Genomic DNA, 16,914 nt, shown 5'->3' on the forward strand with positions numbered 1-16,914 from the left:
GAGGAGTTCTCACTTCATTATGGCAATTCTCAAATGGCCATGGGTGGACTGCTTGTTTGATGAAGTAAATGATCTGTTTGCCTACAACTAACTCATTTTTCTCAAATAAATGTGCTGTGCCTTAAAGCAAATTATTTGTTCTTCTCATAGTATAAAGATGCATTTATGAAAGCAAATCCTGGCTATAAATGGTGTCCACCTACAAACAAACCTGTGAAAACTCAGTCACCCATACTAACAAATCGAAAAAAGCTTTGGGATTTCCCATCAGAAGTTACAAAAGATTTGTCTAGTCCAAAAAAGTTGATGAAGACAGAAGAAACCCCTCAGCTGAATTTTGCAATGGCAGGTAAATTTGTCAACCCCAGTCTTACAAGCTTAGCAGAAGGATGCTTTGAATTGTGGCTTTTACTTGTGGAAAGAAAAAAAAAGACTAAATTCCCTTTATAGATTCATCTCCCATCATTAAAAGCTTCCTACATTAGGATAAAGCCCCAACTAGTTCTGCATTCCATTCATATAGTGTCTAACTGGTATTTTCTCGAGCCATCAGTATAATAGTAACTTTTTATTACCCTGTTATTCAGGAGCTGTCTTCAGATATTATGTTATTATGCTGATTGCAAGTAGTAGCCATTTGCTTAGTGAATTTGTCTAATCCTATATCACTTATCACTGAATTCTATCATTTTTGTTTTTTGGGGGGGTGTTCATATGCGTTGATTCTGTTCTTCTGCCCTACTCCCATTGAAGGAGACTTAAAATGCCAAATTATACCAGCTTCTAAACAGTAAATGATTTGGAATGGTGTTCTATATGAAATCTAGACAGTATCACCTTGTTGACTTTCAAGATCTGGCTGTTTCAAAAGCCATTTGGAGATTGGTTGTATAGTGGGTCCCCTCACTGCATAGGGAATTGTTAGTGCTAGGATTGTTTCCTGTGGTGTGTCAAAGGCTTAGAAGTTTATTGTTGTTAGACTTAGATTTTAAAAAAAACACTGTATATTTTACTTTGTATGTTTGCATAATTGCATAAGCCACTCAGAACTATTCTGGAATTAAATTTCATATAAATTTCAGTAATAAAATATAAATAAATATGTAAATAATTTGCAGGTCATATAGGTATCTGTTCTGATATTTATTTGTCAAATGTGTTATTGTATGTAGAGTGATTTTTTAAAACGTATTGTTATTCATTTTTCTTAACACGGTGTTCTATTTTTAAAAAGTAAATACCTTGTATTACCCTTGATTCTTTATTCAGTTCAAGTTATATGGTTGTTTATGTAGGCATATGAACACACACACACACAAACACACACACAACCTAGCAGTTTTGTTAAAGAAAAGACAAAATCCATTTTTTCAAACATATTTTGAGATGCCTTCTTCCTTCTAGGTTAAGGTATGCAGTTATTACAGGTTTCTTCACTATTAAAGCTGCAGATGTTTAAGGCAATAGGTTTGCCTAAACTGCTTCTAAATAAATATTTTGACCAAAATGTTTCCATATATAATTTCTTTTCTGTCAGATCCTACGCAAATGGGAGGCCTCAGCATGCTACTGTTAGCTGGAGAACATGCCTTGACTGCACAAGAAGTAAGTAATTATCTTTACTGCTTAATTATTTCTTTAAAAAAATGTTTAATAGGTTACATTACTACATAATGTATTTTCACAGCTATTTGGTATATCTTTTGTCTTGGATTAGTGACATCATTTTAACATTTAAGAGAGGTTTTTTTTACTGAAATAGCTCATTATAAAACATCTACTACTTCGATACTGCCTTCTCCCACTATATTTAGAGGATATGGGGTATGCACAAAGAGAGTGTGAGGGATGAAATGGCAGAGGACAATCACATAACTTTGATTATTTTCCCAAAGATTGATACAGTTATTTATATTGTACAGCATGAGAAATACAGTAAATGATTAAGGAAGTAGAACCAAACCTTTTTATATATGCAGTTTTTTACAAGAGAATTAAGAGAAAATTCTCCACTTTAGTTGTTAAAAAGAATATCTGAACGACAATGAAAAAAATAACTCCTCCTTTGATGTGCAAAAGTTTCAGAATGTTTCTCATTCAAAATGTCTGCATCGTTTGCAGTAAACAAGAATGGAATAATGGTTAAAAGGTATATTTCAATCCAGAGTGGTTGTTTAGAACTCAAAATGGGGGTTTCAGATTTCAAAGGGTTTAATTAAGAACCATTTTCAGATTCATTAATAACAAATGAGGTTCTGAAACAAAATATGAATGTGAAGAGTTTTTGTTTCAAGCACTTCTAGCTGCATTCCATTTCTATTCTTCAAACCATTGAAGAACCCAGCTATTTTTTTCTTTTTATCAGTTCCATACAATTACCCATTTGTTTTGAGGTATTTTCTTCCCCAGTCGATAGTTCATAGGCAAACTGCCATATCCACTTGCTGGGTTATCTCTCTATTGGGATGGACTTACATGCTGTGTGAAGATTCCCCTAAACTCAATTAGCAGATGGAGACCATAGCCAGGGGAGCCTTTGCACACCTTCAGCTGCTGGACAAGGAAACTAGGAAGCCCTTACAAATCAGGCATATCACCATACAGATAAAATACTCTATGCTTCCTACCTGGAACTGCCTTTAAAGATAATTTGGAAACTGCTGTTGTATGGTGGCTTGATGGCTGGTGGCAATAACCCTTTGAATAATACAATGCATGTGCTAATGTTCCTGCACTTGTTTGAAATACTGTAGTTTTCCAGATCAAGTACAAAGTGCTGGTGTTAATTTTTCAAGTCCTATGTGGCTTGAAACTAACTAAACCTGGCTTGCTGTCTTATTGTAAAACAGTTAAATCATTTGGGTTTTAAGATTAATTTAGAAGATATCTGGTCTTTTTTTTTCCTTTGAATTTTGATTGATTATATTCTAGTAACAATTTTTATTTTACATGTTTATGGTCTATAGAAGATGGAGAAATTGAGCATTTTGAATGACTGCTGTATATTTTAGTCTATTTTGAGTCTTTGTGGGTGGCCATTATATGAGCAAGTTTTGTAGTGTTTTCTTTACTAGACAGTTTTTCTCCTTTTGTTTATAAAGAGTTTATTATTTAAGAGAGCTTCTGTTAGCTTTCTGAATTCTGCAATAACATGTGCAAATTGACATTTCCATTGATCTTGGGAACATTTAGAACACTGCTCAATATAAAGCGAAAATTAAATCTTTTTCCAACCAACGCAATTAATATAGGGAGTTCTTGTTTAACACTAATAATCTAGATTGATAACTGCTGCTAAATGTTTTGGTAGTAAAGTGTGACATCACATACTTGTGCCAATTTATGCTGCCAATTGTAGTTGTTCTGAATGCCATTATTTAGCAAATCCTGTGTAGTCATTAACTGCAATGTCACATTATCACAATTTGCAACCTCTTCCCACCTTCCCTATTGACAGCTTCTTAGAAATGAAGGTTATAAATGGCAATTGCAGGATGCCATGACTATTGTAACTTCAAGCCAACTGCTAAGCACCCAAATTCTGAGCATGTGATGCAGGGATGCTTCAATGACTACCACTGAAACGTCCAGTTACAAGTGTTCTTCAGCACCAGCATAACTTCAGTGTCTGTATGTTTGGTCATTAAACAAGGACAACCTATAGATGTTATGTAGTCTTTCCATGAAATGGAGGCCTTCATCCATGAATTTATAGAAGACTAGCTGATAACCCGGCATTGCCTGGCTATTTATTAATAGGGGGGAAATGTCTGGACCAAACGTAATTTCTAATGTTGGATTTTTCCCCTTACCAGAGGGAGCCCCCTTGTGGAATACTGTGAAGCTGTTACCATGGCAACTTCACTACGTTGTACAATAGAAGCCATTTTACGGCAGTACAGTATAATCCATTTTAAGGCATCGAAATAGAGAAACACCCCCACAACATGAATAAACGTGATGATACCTCCCGCCTACCATACATACATACATACATACATACATACATACATACATACATACATATATGCTGGTTTTGTTGTATTCGGGTCTTTTCCCGTGTAAAGTTGAGATTGTCTTTGCAACGTATCGGCGTTGCAAGGACAATCTCAACTTTACACGGGAAAAGACCCGAATACAACAAAACCAGCATACCTACACCCGTGAAAATCTACGAAAACAAATATATATATGCTTAGATTGTAGTCCAAGATTGCTGCCTTACATTGGTTCAGCTAACAGTTCACTAGTATTAGGCTGGTCAAATATCACAGGAGGTAATAGTTTCCATTGCACATTGGCTGGAACACACTAGTATTATGATGCCCAGTTCTAACCATTGAACTCTAAAAGTGACACAGAGAAGCTGAAGTAGATTTAGAGAAGAGATGCCAGGATGTTAAATAATTTGGAATCTATGAGAATTAGTTTAAAAAGCTGGACATGATTTGTTTGCAAAAGAGACTAAGGGAAGATTAAAGCAGTGGTGAAATTCATTTTGTACGCTGTACGATAGAAGCCATTTTATGGCAGTACAGTATAATCCATTTTAAGACATCGAAATAGTGAAACACCCCCACAACATGAATAAACGTGATGATACCTCCCACCTACCAAACATCTGGAAACCAGCCCTAGCCAACAAACGAACACCACCCACCACACAAGCCGTTACAATACAAAACAACAATGCACACACAGCCAGCACCAATCTACCAATCATGATACAACCACACAACCAATCATTCCACTTACTGAAACAAAGCCAGCACCCCATCCCCTCCCACCAAGATTTACAGAAAGACAGCAGCTCCGTTCCCATTTTAAGCCCAAGCCCCAAGATGGCAGGTGAGATCTTGCCGAAACGTTGCAAAGACAATCTCAATCTTACACGGGAAAAGACCCGAATACAACAAAACCAGCATATATATATATATGCTGGTTTTGTTGTATTCGGGTCTTTTCCCGTGTAAAATTATATTTATACACACACACACACACACACAGACACACATATATATATACATATATACATATGTACGTCTTTGGTTGTTCGGGTTTTTCCCCGCGTAGAATTGGAAGTATCTTCACGAAGAATCTTCAAAGAAGCCTTAACAGCTATCCAAAACAAATACAACCCCCCCAAACATATCCTAGATCTGACAACCAAAGACGTACATATAAACGCCCGCGAAAACCTCAAAAAACAAATATATACATATGTATATACATATACATATGTTCGTGCGTATTTGTGCTGATAAATAATATTTGGGCATACCAAATAAATATTTGGGCATACCAGGGGTTGTAACACAAATACCTATACATACACATACATACATACATACATACATACATACATACATACATACATACATACATACATGACACGATTTATCACCATAAATATCTTCTCTAAGCATTTATGCCAGCTTGAGTACAGGCAGTCCTAGTATTATGACCACAACTATTCAGAGTTATGACAGTGCTGAATGAATGGTACAGCAGGGAAGATCACAAGTTGTTTCTGGAAATTGATCCTGCTGCTTTTTCTTTAGGAGTCACTCGTGAAATAAGAACAAGATCCCATGGATCTCATAATCTATAGCACTGCCCTGCCAGCCTCTGGCTGGCTCACCCACAACCTCTACCAAGCTACCCATACCCCTGCTGACCCACCTATGTTCTGTCACACCTGTCCACAATCCCCTCAACCCACCCATGTTCTGTAGCAACCACTTTGGCTGTCCCATCCACAGTACCTACACATCCTTGCAGTCATTGCTTGGAATTCTTACCTTCTCCTGCTTAATGACCCATATAGTTCTGGGGTGTAACCAATGTAACCGGTATTGCTGTTGCTAAGCAATGCAGTCATGCAACATCATGCTTTATGGTCGCATCGCTGAATGACAGAAATTCCAATCCGAATTACCTGAGTACAAGCAGTACTGTATTGCTATCACAGTTCCATGTAGAAAATCATATTTCTACAAAGTTCTAAAATTGAAGGCACTCATAAATATATTGCAGAACAATGCCTATGATTAGCATCTTTTCTGAACTTTAGTCTTTTTAATTACAAGAAATTAGAAGAAAATAATAGAGTAGAAAAAAACACTTTTCCATTCTTAATTTTCATGTGTATTTCATTGGTAGAAATTAAATAGTATTATGTTCCATTAAGAATATATTTTATGACAATTAAGTTAATTGTAGTAATGATTAGCTGCTAAACAGTTTTAACATAAAAAATTTGATATTGACAATTACTAATGTTGCTTAGCTTCTTATAAAAAACTTAATTATAGGGAAGCTGTCTCTTGTAGCAAAAAGCTGTGAATGATTTAGAATGCTTTTTTAATGTCTGTATCTGATAGTGAAAATGAATAATCAGTGCAGTTATGTGACAGAAAAAATTAAGTGCAGATTGCACCCTTTAGATTATAAAATGAAATATGTGAAATAAATAAATGAAAATGAAAGGTCTGATTATTGTTGTTGTTGTTGTTGTTCATTTACCTTTATTCCTAAACCACCTTTCAGTTTTATGGTAGGATGAAAGATAATCATTGTTTACACTTTAGTACATTCATATATGAAAATCAGAAAGATCTTTGCATTTAGTCCTTCCTGAATGCGATTGCAACCCTAATATTACCTCTACTCATTTTTCTTGGGAATACTTATTTCTGATCTTTTGTTTGTTTGTTTGTAAAACTATTTTAGTATATCAGGAACCTTGTCTTTTGTCAGTTCCTTTTTCTTCTTCAAATTAGTTTCATATCTGTACCTATCCTAATTTAAAATACATTTGGTTTATTCATCATTTGGTTTTTATTCATATCTTCCTTTTATTTTAAGAAGTTTCTATTCTTTATATATTTCTTAAAAGCCAAGAACATTCTCATTTTCTCTGCTGCCTTATGTGTTTGGAATATACTACCATGATTATTGAAATGTCTTTGTTAATTTTGGTTAAATCAACATTTCTACTGCAAGTCTTTTTTGCTTATAATTTTATGACTGTTGCATTTGATTGTTTTTCTTCAGATAGGTATTATTCTCTCTCTCTCTCTCTCTCTCTCTCTCTCTCTCTCTCTCTCTCTCTCTCTCTCTCTCTCTCTCTCTCTCCCTTCCCTCTTGCATGCACACATTTATTTTTATTTTTTTCCTATATATTGTAAATCTCCAAGAAAAAAGTTACTGCTCTTATATATTGTTGAAAACAATTTTGATTATTTGTTCAATCCTTAAATTTTCCTTCTTATATTGTTTACTTTAGGTTTCTTCAAGTACATGTCATTCTGATTCCCCTAATTCTACTGAAGGATGTCTAAACTCAACAATGTTACAATTTGCTGAGGTAAACTCCTTATAATGCCCCTTTTTGTTAGGTGGTACAGCAACAGTTTATAATTATTGAAAAATATTTCCTTAATGTAATACAATTTAATTCCATGAGACCCTTGTTTAGCATGCAGTTATTACTTCTTGGAAATAAAGAAGTATTGGATTCAGACTGGAAAAACTATTTTTTTCAAATGTTTTTTAACCCCACCTTTATATTACTTAAGTTATTACTAATAATAACCCAAGGCAGTGATCATATCCAAGATTCCTTTCTCTTCCTATTTTCTCTACAAAAATACACCTGTGACGTGAGTAGGGATGAGAAAGAAGAGTGACCTTAAGTCACCCAGCCAGTTTTCATGTCTAAGGTGAAACTAGAACTCAACTGGTTTCTAGTCTAGTACCTTAGCTGCTAACCATTATTCTAATGCTTTTAAACATTTAACATGCAAGATGAGATGCATAATTTCATTCAGCTAACACAAATATTCAATTAAAATCTTTGATTTAATAAAAAGCTGTTTAAGACTATTCTTACTATTCCCTATTTGCCTATTTATGATATTGGGTTTTTTGTAAGATTTGCATTGTGAAATTATGTCAATTTCTTTCTTTTTTTTAATGCTACTTTGGAAAATGGTTTATTTATATTCTTTATATGCTCAATTATACATGCCACACAGTCACTTTCATTGAGATTGGCAGCTTTATATACTTGATTAATAAATAAATAATGCTCAATTATATTGTGGCCACAAATATCATTTGTGTTATGTGTCATTGAAAAATAAACAGTTGATATAGGATAACCTAAAGTTTATTTTGAAAAAATATCTTTCCATCAGATTTCTTCAAATCTGTCAAAGGGAACTGTTCCTGAAAATCCAAAAGAAAGTGATGAATCAGCTCTACTTCAGTTCTCAGAGGTACAACAATATTTTTTTTTTAAAAAAGGAGATGAAATAATTCTCAATTTTATAAAAATAGCATGTAGGTGTTGTTTTATATTTCATTGTATATGGTTTTAATCCCAATTACATATTGGATAGTTACACAATGCTCAAATGGAGGTTGGATTGGCAATTTAATAAAACAATGCAATATAATGTGCAGAACAATCTTCATAGTAAGGATATTTCACATATTGATTCTAGCACTGATTTGAATACAGGTAGTCCTTATTTAGCAAACACATTTCAGTCATTAAGTGAAACCGCAACTTTTCTTATATCTTACATCAGCTTTCCATCAGCAAAGGTTGTAAATGTTAGGATTAGTCACTAGTTACTTTTCCAATATCCTTATAACTGCAAATAATCAGTTACAAATAAGGCTGTCACTAAACATGGACTATGGTATTATCTTTTGATTTGAGTATTTGTGTAAATTACTAATCTGATATAATAAATTTAAGTAATATGTTGAAATGTAGTTCCCTGTCCTTGAAGTTACTGAGAAATATTATAGAAGTATACTTGTAGTACGTACATATACAGTATCCATTAGTTATGGATTCTGTATATGTTTAATAATTCAGAGACAATCAAAACAGTAGTCAGTATTCTAAATATCATTGAGAAATATGCTTTAATTCTGCTATATGTAAAACTTTGTTCATCCTCACATGTTTTTCACAATTTTTCTATATCAGTCTTTTCCCTACTTTAATATTTCTTGCACATTTTTCTTATTTTCATATTTTCCTCATTTTAAGATTGAAAATTTCTAAATTCATTAGTTCATTCTTTCTCATGTAATAGTATGCATAATAATTCTTACAATTTATCAAATTTATTGTAGCATCTTGGGACTAATTTTGAAATGAAAAGATCAAAGGCTGACCACTAGATAGTGAGACTACCAATTTTTTGTTTAAGAAAAAGAAAAGTTTACTTCCCCACAATCATCTGTTTCTTTTTAGAATGTCAAAGATGGAAAAAAGGAAAGCATAATTGGTTGTTTGACTTATGAAACCAGGGACTGATTGTAGAATAGATCATAAATTGCTCATTTGTAAATTTCCAATTAAGCTAAAGTAGTAGTGAGCCAGTTTCCACAATATGATCTTGTGTATCTACCTATCATTTTTAAAGAGAGAACCAAAATTACTTTGAAATCCTGAAACTTACTGATGGGGCCTCAGAAGAACTGTGAAAAAATGAGACATTGTTAAGGATGAGTGTAAAAAGGCACCAGATCTACCATAAAATTGTGACTTTTAGGATAACTGTGGCAGAACAACACAGGTTATGCTAGCACTGCCAAAATAAAATAAATAGGTTTTCTGTGTATGTGTTAGTTTTCTCTTAAAGGACTTAATTCCTTCCTGTTTATTTTAAAATATGTATCTCTTCACTTCCAGTTGAAGGGTCCTGAGCCAATCAAGCACTATAGAAAATCAGCACTTTTCCAGTTGGCTGAGGTAATCTTGTTTTATTAATTTTATGATCTGTGGAAAAGAAGCACCAAAAGTATATTCCAAAGGATACAATTGAGAATTGTATATGTAAGCACAGATCACCCCAATTATTAATGTGATGTAACTTATTTTTAGAACACAAATCAATTTTATATCAGATCAGTGAATGTTAAATCTGCTTGTAAAATGTTTTTACAGATAGTAAGAGAAGACAGATATTAATAGTTTCAGCAAAAGTTTTACCGATCTGTCTTTTCTATAATATATGAAAGGTAGATAGATATGCAGAAACTGCAAAACATTGATCATCACTTTGAAGCATACACCACTTCTTAAATGGTATAGAAAATTTAGAATTTGCTAAGGCAAAGATATGTTTATTTAAAATACCTGGCTCAAGCCATAGTCTATTAATGCATAAACATGGCAAATGAATTTATCTCAAAACATGAATTGAATGTTGAAAGCCGAGAGATTTAGGGAGGGATGCAAGGCTGATGAAAGGTTCTGAACTCTAGCTGGCTTTTGGGAAAAAATGAATATGATGAAAATGAACAAACAAAAGAAACTTAAGAGTGAAAACAGAATTGCAAGGATAGAAAATGCTGGCCTATATGAAAAGGTATTAAAGACAGGCTGATCTTGTAAAAGAAGGACTGTGAAAGAACCTAATATGGGAACTACTACCAGTAAGACTCTCTGTCCCCATATGCTGTCCTTTAGAGAAACTCCCATGAGTATAATCAAATTTACATTCTATTCCTAATCAAATTCCTAATATGGCTTGCTTAGTATACAGTGAATTAATATTTAAAGAATTGTACTTGCATTTTTTTGCATTACAAAACGGTATATAAATTAAATCATCTTTTCAGAACGAGAATATTTTCAGTTCCAGATTTCTAGAAACATGAAAGTTTTATTGGAACTTTTGGGTCTGGGGTTCTGTTTAGAGGTTGCGGTTGCAAAACTTGCAAAACAATGTAACATCACTGGAACCCATTTTTCTATTCACACTTCTTTTTCATACTTGAGCCTCCAAATCATTTTCCCTATTCTTTTATTTTATTCTCACTCATTGGTTTATATAACCTTACAGAATGTTTTCCCTCACAACATATTAATTCAGAATGCCACACAGTAGTCAAATAAAATAAATATAATATAAATGGTTTGAAAGACAATATACACAATAGTACCTCAAACAAGATAAATATCAAGAGCAGTTATAATAATGATACTAAATACAGCATTAAATCTCAAAAATACAGAGTCAATAAGCCAACTAAGGCTCCCCTGCCATTTCAAACGTAATTAATTTTCACTGTTAGAAGTAGGTCTGTTGCATTCCAATGGCTATAACAGCATGGTTTAAACACAGTTCAGTTCTCAGAAAAGTCATTTTTCCTTTAAATAGAAGGAGGAAAGAAGAGAAGAAATGCGAATAGCTGATGCTCTTGGAATTCAAGTGCATGACCTCATTGCATCTATTTTATGTGTACATAAAATTTAAATGAACTACTATGATAATAAAAAATGGTTGCAATTTCCATTTGTATAGTTATGTAACTTTTAAATTTAAATTTCCTTTGTAGTGATATAACTCTTGCTATCAAAACTGAATTGAAATTGAACCTAGTTGATGGAATACTTTTTATTTTTATGGAACTCCTGTATTCCAAATATTGCTGCCAAATCTGAAGCTTCCATAAATTTAAGTGTTCACCTTTAAGATGCATCTTTATCAGTGACTTTGTAATATTATCTGCTTCAACCCCTCACTTTCTTTATTTCTACTTTAGATCTCATCAAGTACATCCCATTCAGGTCCTTCTGAATTAACGAAACAGTGTGGGACATCAGCATTGTTTCAGCTGGCAGAGGTAGTATTAAAATCCTGTGGCTTAATTACTACTGGTACATTTGGGAAATAGAAGCTGAATGATGCTGGTTGCCAAATTCTAGGAAATAGAGCTATAGTACAGACATAATTAGCATTGTTTATAGAAGCCTAAATTACTGTTCATGCCAAGAATCTAGACTTATCTTGTCTAACCATTAGGCATGTAGTCTCTGTAGTATCAAGAAGTTACAAACAGTTAGCTTCAAGAAGCAGTAGCCTACTAAGGTAGAGCATAATTGTAAAGTGCATATAGTTGTTCTCTTAAATAGTTTTAAACATTTCATATCTTAAAAGGAAGAAGTTCATATAATGATGCATGAATAAGTTGTACCACTCATTACTAGATATTTATGGGCCTTGACCAGTTGCAAACCATAAAAGAGAAATCATGGAAACTATTTCTCATTCAGAGAGCATGGTTAAATCCATCCAAATACTAAACTATAAGGCATCCTTTTCCCATATGTCCCAAAGCAATATGCCAAGAGCACAATACCCTTTTAGCTCTTTTGCTTCCACAGATGAGTGTCTTAAAGCTGTATCCAGCTACATGATCTCTACCTCACCTTACCATTCTCAAGCCTGTCAGTGTCTCAGAGGTAGTAATTAATCAAGAATAAATTACTTTCTAAAGATATCTTATTGTTTAAACTATATATCTTTCCTCTGTCATTGTCTTTCTTTCACAGTTGTTGATATACAGCTCTCAATAAAGATAGCAAACAAATAGGGGTAAATTATTGTTTTCTATATTGAATTAATTCCCTCAAATGTACATTTCATGATTTGGTCAGAAAGGGAAAAGAAAATAATTGTAAAGAACCTTCTTTGAGTGTTGCAATGTAAGATTTTAGGCACAGTCAAACGTGAACATAATCTATAATTCATTGAAATTTCATATAAGTGTATATGGGTATATGGCACATATCTATATATTTGCACTGAGAATCATCCAAGTGCCAATAAATTATTATTATTTTTCAGACAACATGTATAATATACTTTTACTGTTATTTAATGCGTGCTACTATTAAAAACAAAAATTAAAGAAAAAGCAGCTTCAAGGACAATATTCTAAGTTTCCAAGAGAAGGGAAACAAATGACAGATGAATTATAACATATTTTGAGTAATACACTGCACAAATATTTGAGTGTATATAAAACATTTAAACTATCATTCTTTTCTTTTTGAAACATTTTTAGAGGTAAGACCTTAATTGACTTGGTATCCAGAGGGTTCAGTTCTTTGTCATTTTTAATGAAACAAACACTATTAAATACATATCTGTGGTATCACATCCCTTACAAATTATACAATAGCCTCTATGTGTAAATTCAGTGCACACAATTTGCAATAAAATATTGCATTTTGTAATAAAATATTGGCAAGCAGGCTAGCTCCCATGCAAGAAATTTATTACATATATGCAGTATAAACATATACATTGTGTTCCTAAGAAAAAGCAGTGTTATGCAAAACACAAACATAATTTGTTTGTTTTGTTTTTATTGGATTTATATGCCGCACTTCTCCCAAAGGACTCAGGGCGGCGTACAACATTAAAAAGCACACATCCCAAAAGTTAAAAAGAAATTAAATACATATCCCCCCCCCAAAAAAAACCCGAATTTATAAGACATTTAAAAATGAGTTAAAATTAACAGGCCAAATAAAATAATAATAAAACCAAACTATTTAAAAGACATGAGATAAAAATAAAAAGTAAACGTAACTAAAATAAATACCATTCTCTTTATTTCTCCGTACAGGTAGTCTTTGTTTTACAACAGTTCATTTAGTGACCATTCAAAGTTACAACGGCACTGAAAAAGTGACCTATGACCATTTTTCATACTTATGACCATTGCAACATTCCTCATGATCACAATTTGGAAGCTCGGCAACTGACTCATATTTATGAGGGTTGCAATGTCCCAAGGTCATGTGATCACCTTTTGTAATTTTCTAACAAGCAAAGTCATTGGGGAATCCAGATTCACCTAATCATTTTACTAATTTAACAACTGCTGTGATTTATTAACAACTCTGGCAAGAAATTTTGTAAAATGTGACAAAATTCACTTAACAAATGTCTTGCTTAGCAACAGAAATTGTGGTTGTAAGTTGAGGACTACCTAGCCTTACAAATTGTATGAGCTGCCTTTTGCTATTTAAATTTCTTTTATCAATTCCAGTTTTCTTAATCCTCCCCATTCTCTGGAGCCACTCATTATTTATATATTTAATAATAATAATAATAATAATTTAAATTTATTAGCCGCTCCCTTTCCGAAAAGGACTCGGGGCGGCGTACAATGGAGTAAAAAACATATAACATTTACATAAATCCACGACATACATAAATACAAAGACACACATGTTCGGAGGAGGTTAACAGATACAATACATAGACAGTTAAAAACCATTAAAATACCCTAATTACAATACCCCATGTACAATCCAATTCAAAATGTTAAAAAACAGGCAGTCAGGAGGAGTAGGAGGAAATTACGGTTGAGCCAGGCCAGATAGTTGGAAGAGGTGGGTTTTCAGTTGTACACGGAAGGAGCGGAGATCGGAAGTCATCCTGATGTCCCGGGGGAGGTCATTCCACAGGGCTGGGCCCATCACAGAGAAGGCTCTGCTCCTGGGTGTCGCCCCCCGACACTGTTTGGCGGTCGGCACCCGGAGAAGTCCCTCTCTGTGAGAGCGGATTGGTCGTAGGGATGTGTGGGGCAGGATGCGATCCTGCATGTAACTAGGCCCTGTGCCATGGAGCGCTTTAAAGATCATAATCAAGACCTTGAAACGCACTCGGAAGACCACAGGAAGCCAGTGCAGCTCGCGCAGGAGAGGTGTTACAGGGGAGAATCTAGTCCTCCCCATGATCACCCGCGCGGCCGCGTTCTGGACCAACTGTAGTCTCCGAGTGCATCTCAAAGGAAGCCCCATGTAGAGAGCATTGCAGTAGTCCAGGCGAGACGTCACCAGCGCATGGGTGACTGTGCGTAGGGCATCCCGGTCCAATAAGGGGCGCAATTGGCGCATCAGGCGAACCTGATGGAACGCCCCCCTTGCCACGGCTGTTACATGGTCATCCATGGACAGCCGGGCATCCAGGAGGACGCCCAAATTGCGCACCTGTTCCATAGGGGCTAGTTGCACGCCCCCAATGGCCAGAGATGGAAACGCCTGGTTGAACCGGGGCGCCGGAAGCCACAGCCACTCCGTCTTGGAAGGGTTGAGTTTCAGTCGGTTGCCATCCATCCAGATCCGTACGGCCTCCAAACACCGGGACATCACTTCGATGGCCTCATTGGGGTGGTTTGGGGTGGAGATGTATAGCTGAGTGTCATCAGCATACAGATGATATCCCACCCCAAAACCACGGATGATCTCGCCCAGCGGTTTCATGTATGTGTTGAACAGGAGAGGCGAGAGTACCGAACCCTGTGGCACTCCACATGTGAGAGGCCTCCGGGTCGATCTCTGCTCCCCTGCCAACACACGTTGCGTCCGGTCAGTGAGGTAGGAGCCAAACCACCGTAACACGGTGCCCCTGACTCCCAGCCCCTCCAGCCGGTGCAACAGGATACCATGGTCGATGGTATCGAAAGCCGCCGAGAGGTCTAATAGGACCAGGATAGAGGAACAACCCCTATCTCTGGCCCGCCAGAGATCATCCACCAATGCGACCAAGGCCGTCTCCGTGCTGTGCCCGGGTCGGAAGCCGGACTGGCGCGGGTCTAGATAATCATTTTCCTCCAGGTGGCGTGGGAACTGCTGTGCCACCACACTCTCTACAACCTTCGCTAAAAAAGGAAGGTTGGAGACTGGACGATAATTGACTAGGTCCGTCGGGTCCAGGGAAGACTTCTTGAGCAGGGGTCTCACCACCGCCTCTTTCAAGGCGGCTGGTAGAGACCCCTCACCCAACGAAGTGTTCACTAGGACCAGGAGCCAGTCACGTGTAACCTCCCAGGATGCCAGTACAAGCCAGGAGGGACACGGGTCCAATAAACATGTGGTGGGTCGCAGACGTCCACGCAACCTGTCCAAATCCTCGATGGCAACCGAATCAAACTCCTCCCAAAGCGGACCCTCAAGACTCGCCACGGGCGTCTCTACTGAACCACTGAAGGGGGTCCATCCCATCCGGATTTGAGCGACTTTGTCATGTAGATATTTCCCAAACTCCTCTGCTCTACCCTGTAAAGGGGCTTCCCGCGGCCTCTCAAACAAGAGGGAACGAGTCACCCGAAACAAGGCGGCAGGGCGGTTATCTGCAGACGCAATAAGGGCGGCGCAATGTTGACGTTTGGCCGCTCTTAATGCCACAAGGTACGTCCTCAAGTAGGCTCGTGCCTGTGCTCGGTCAAATTCGGAACGAGAGGATCTCCAACGACTCTCTAGGCGTCTCCTTTGGCGTTTCATCACCCTTAGCTCCTCGGTAAACCAGGGAGCCAGGGTGGTTCGTCGCCGCAGGAGAGGCCGCAAAGGCGCCACCCGGTCCAGGGCCCCGGTAGTCGCACTATTCCATGCGTCTACCAGGTCCTCCACTCGGGGGCGGGTCAAATCCACAGGAGGTGGCCCAAGCTCCGTCTGGAACCTATCTGGTTCCAACAGGCGCTTGGGGCGGAACCATCTAATACCTTCCGGTTCCGCCTCCTCGCGGTGTGGGGTAGCACCAGGGAAGTCCAGCCGGAGAAGATAGTGATCCGACCATGACAGGGGAGTAATGACTAAGTCCCCTATTCCCTGATCACTCATCCACCGGCCTGAGACAAAAACAAGGTCCAGCGTGTGGCCTCCCTCGTGAGTAGGGCCCTGAATTAACTGGGTCAGGTCCATGGCTGTCATGGAAGCCATGAACTCCCGAACCCCCTCAGACGCTTCTCCCATCGACGGCATATTGAAATCCCCCATCACTATAAGGTTGGGGGTCTCAATCGCCACCGATGAGATCAGCTCAAGGAGTTCAGGCAGGGCCGCTGATGTATAGCGAGGAGCCAGGTATACTATCAGCAGGCCCAACTGCCTCCCTGGGCCCCATCTCACAACAAGGGACTCACACCCGGATGTCTGTGGCACGGTGAACTCTCTCGGCTCAAGGTCTTCCCGAATAATCACTGCTACCCCGCCGCCCCTCCCCTGGGCCCGAGGCTGATGAAATGCTCGATAACCTGGTGGGCACAATTCAACGAGGGGTAAACCTCCCTCGGAGCCCAACCAGG

At 37.1% G+C, this 16,914-nt stretch overlaps 1 protein-coding gene across 14 annotated transcripts in view; it reads left to right on the plus strand.

Moving 5' to 3' along the window:
* Window positions 1-16,914, plus strand: part of BBX (BBX high mobility group box domain containing) — a 119,814-nt gene that overhangs the window by 88,162 nt on the left and 14,738 nt on the right. For 13 of the 14 annotated variants that reach the window (XM_081952038.1, XM_081952040.1, XM_081952039.1 and 10 more), the window contains 6 exons: window positions 151-349; window positions 1,538-1,605; window positions 7,289-7,369; window positions 8,202-8,282; window positions 9,719-9,778; window positions 11,578-11,658. In XM_081952038.1, coding sequence (XP_081808164.1) covers window positions 151-349; window positions 1,538-1,605; window positions 7,289-7,369; window positions 8,202-8,282; window positions 9,719-9,778; window positions 11,578-11,658 — 570 coding nt within the window. The remainder of the gene's footprint in view (window positions 1-150; window positions 350-1,537; window positions 1,606-7,288; window positions 7,370-8,201; window positions 8,283-9,718; window positions 9,779-11,577; window positions 11,659-16,914) is intronic. The other variant, XM_081952047.1, reaches the window with a different exon arrangement.

This window comes from Natrix helvetica, assembly GCF_964273705.1.
Source record: "Natrix helvetica genome assembly, chromosome: 4".
NCBI lineage: Eukaryota > Metazoa > Chordata > Lepidosauria > Squamata > Natricidae > Natrix > Natrix helvetica.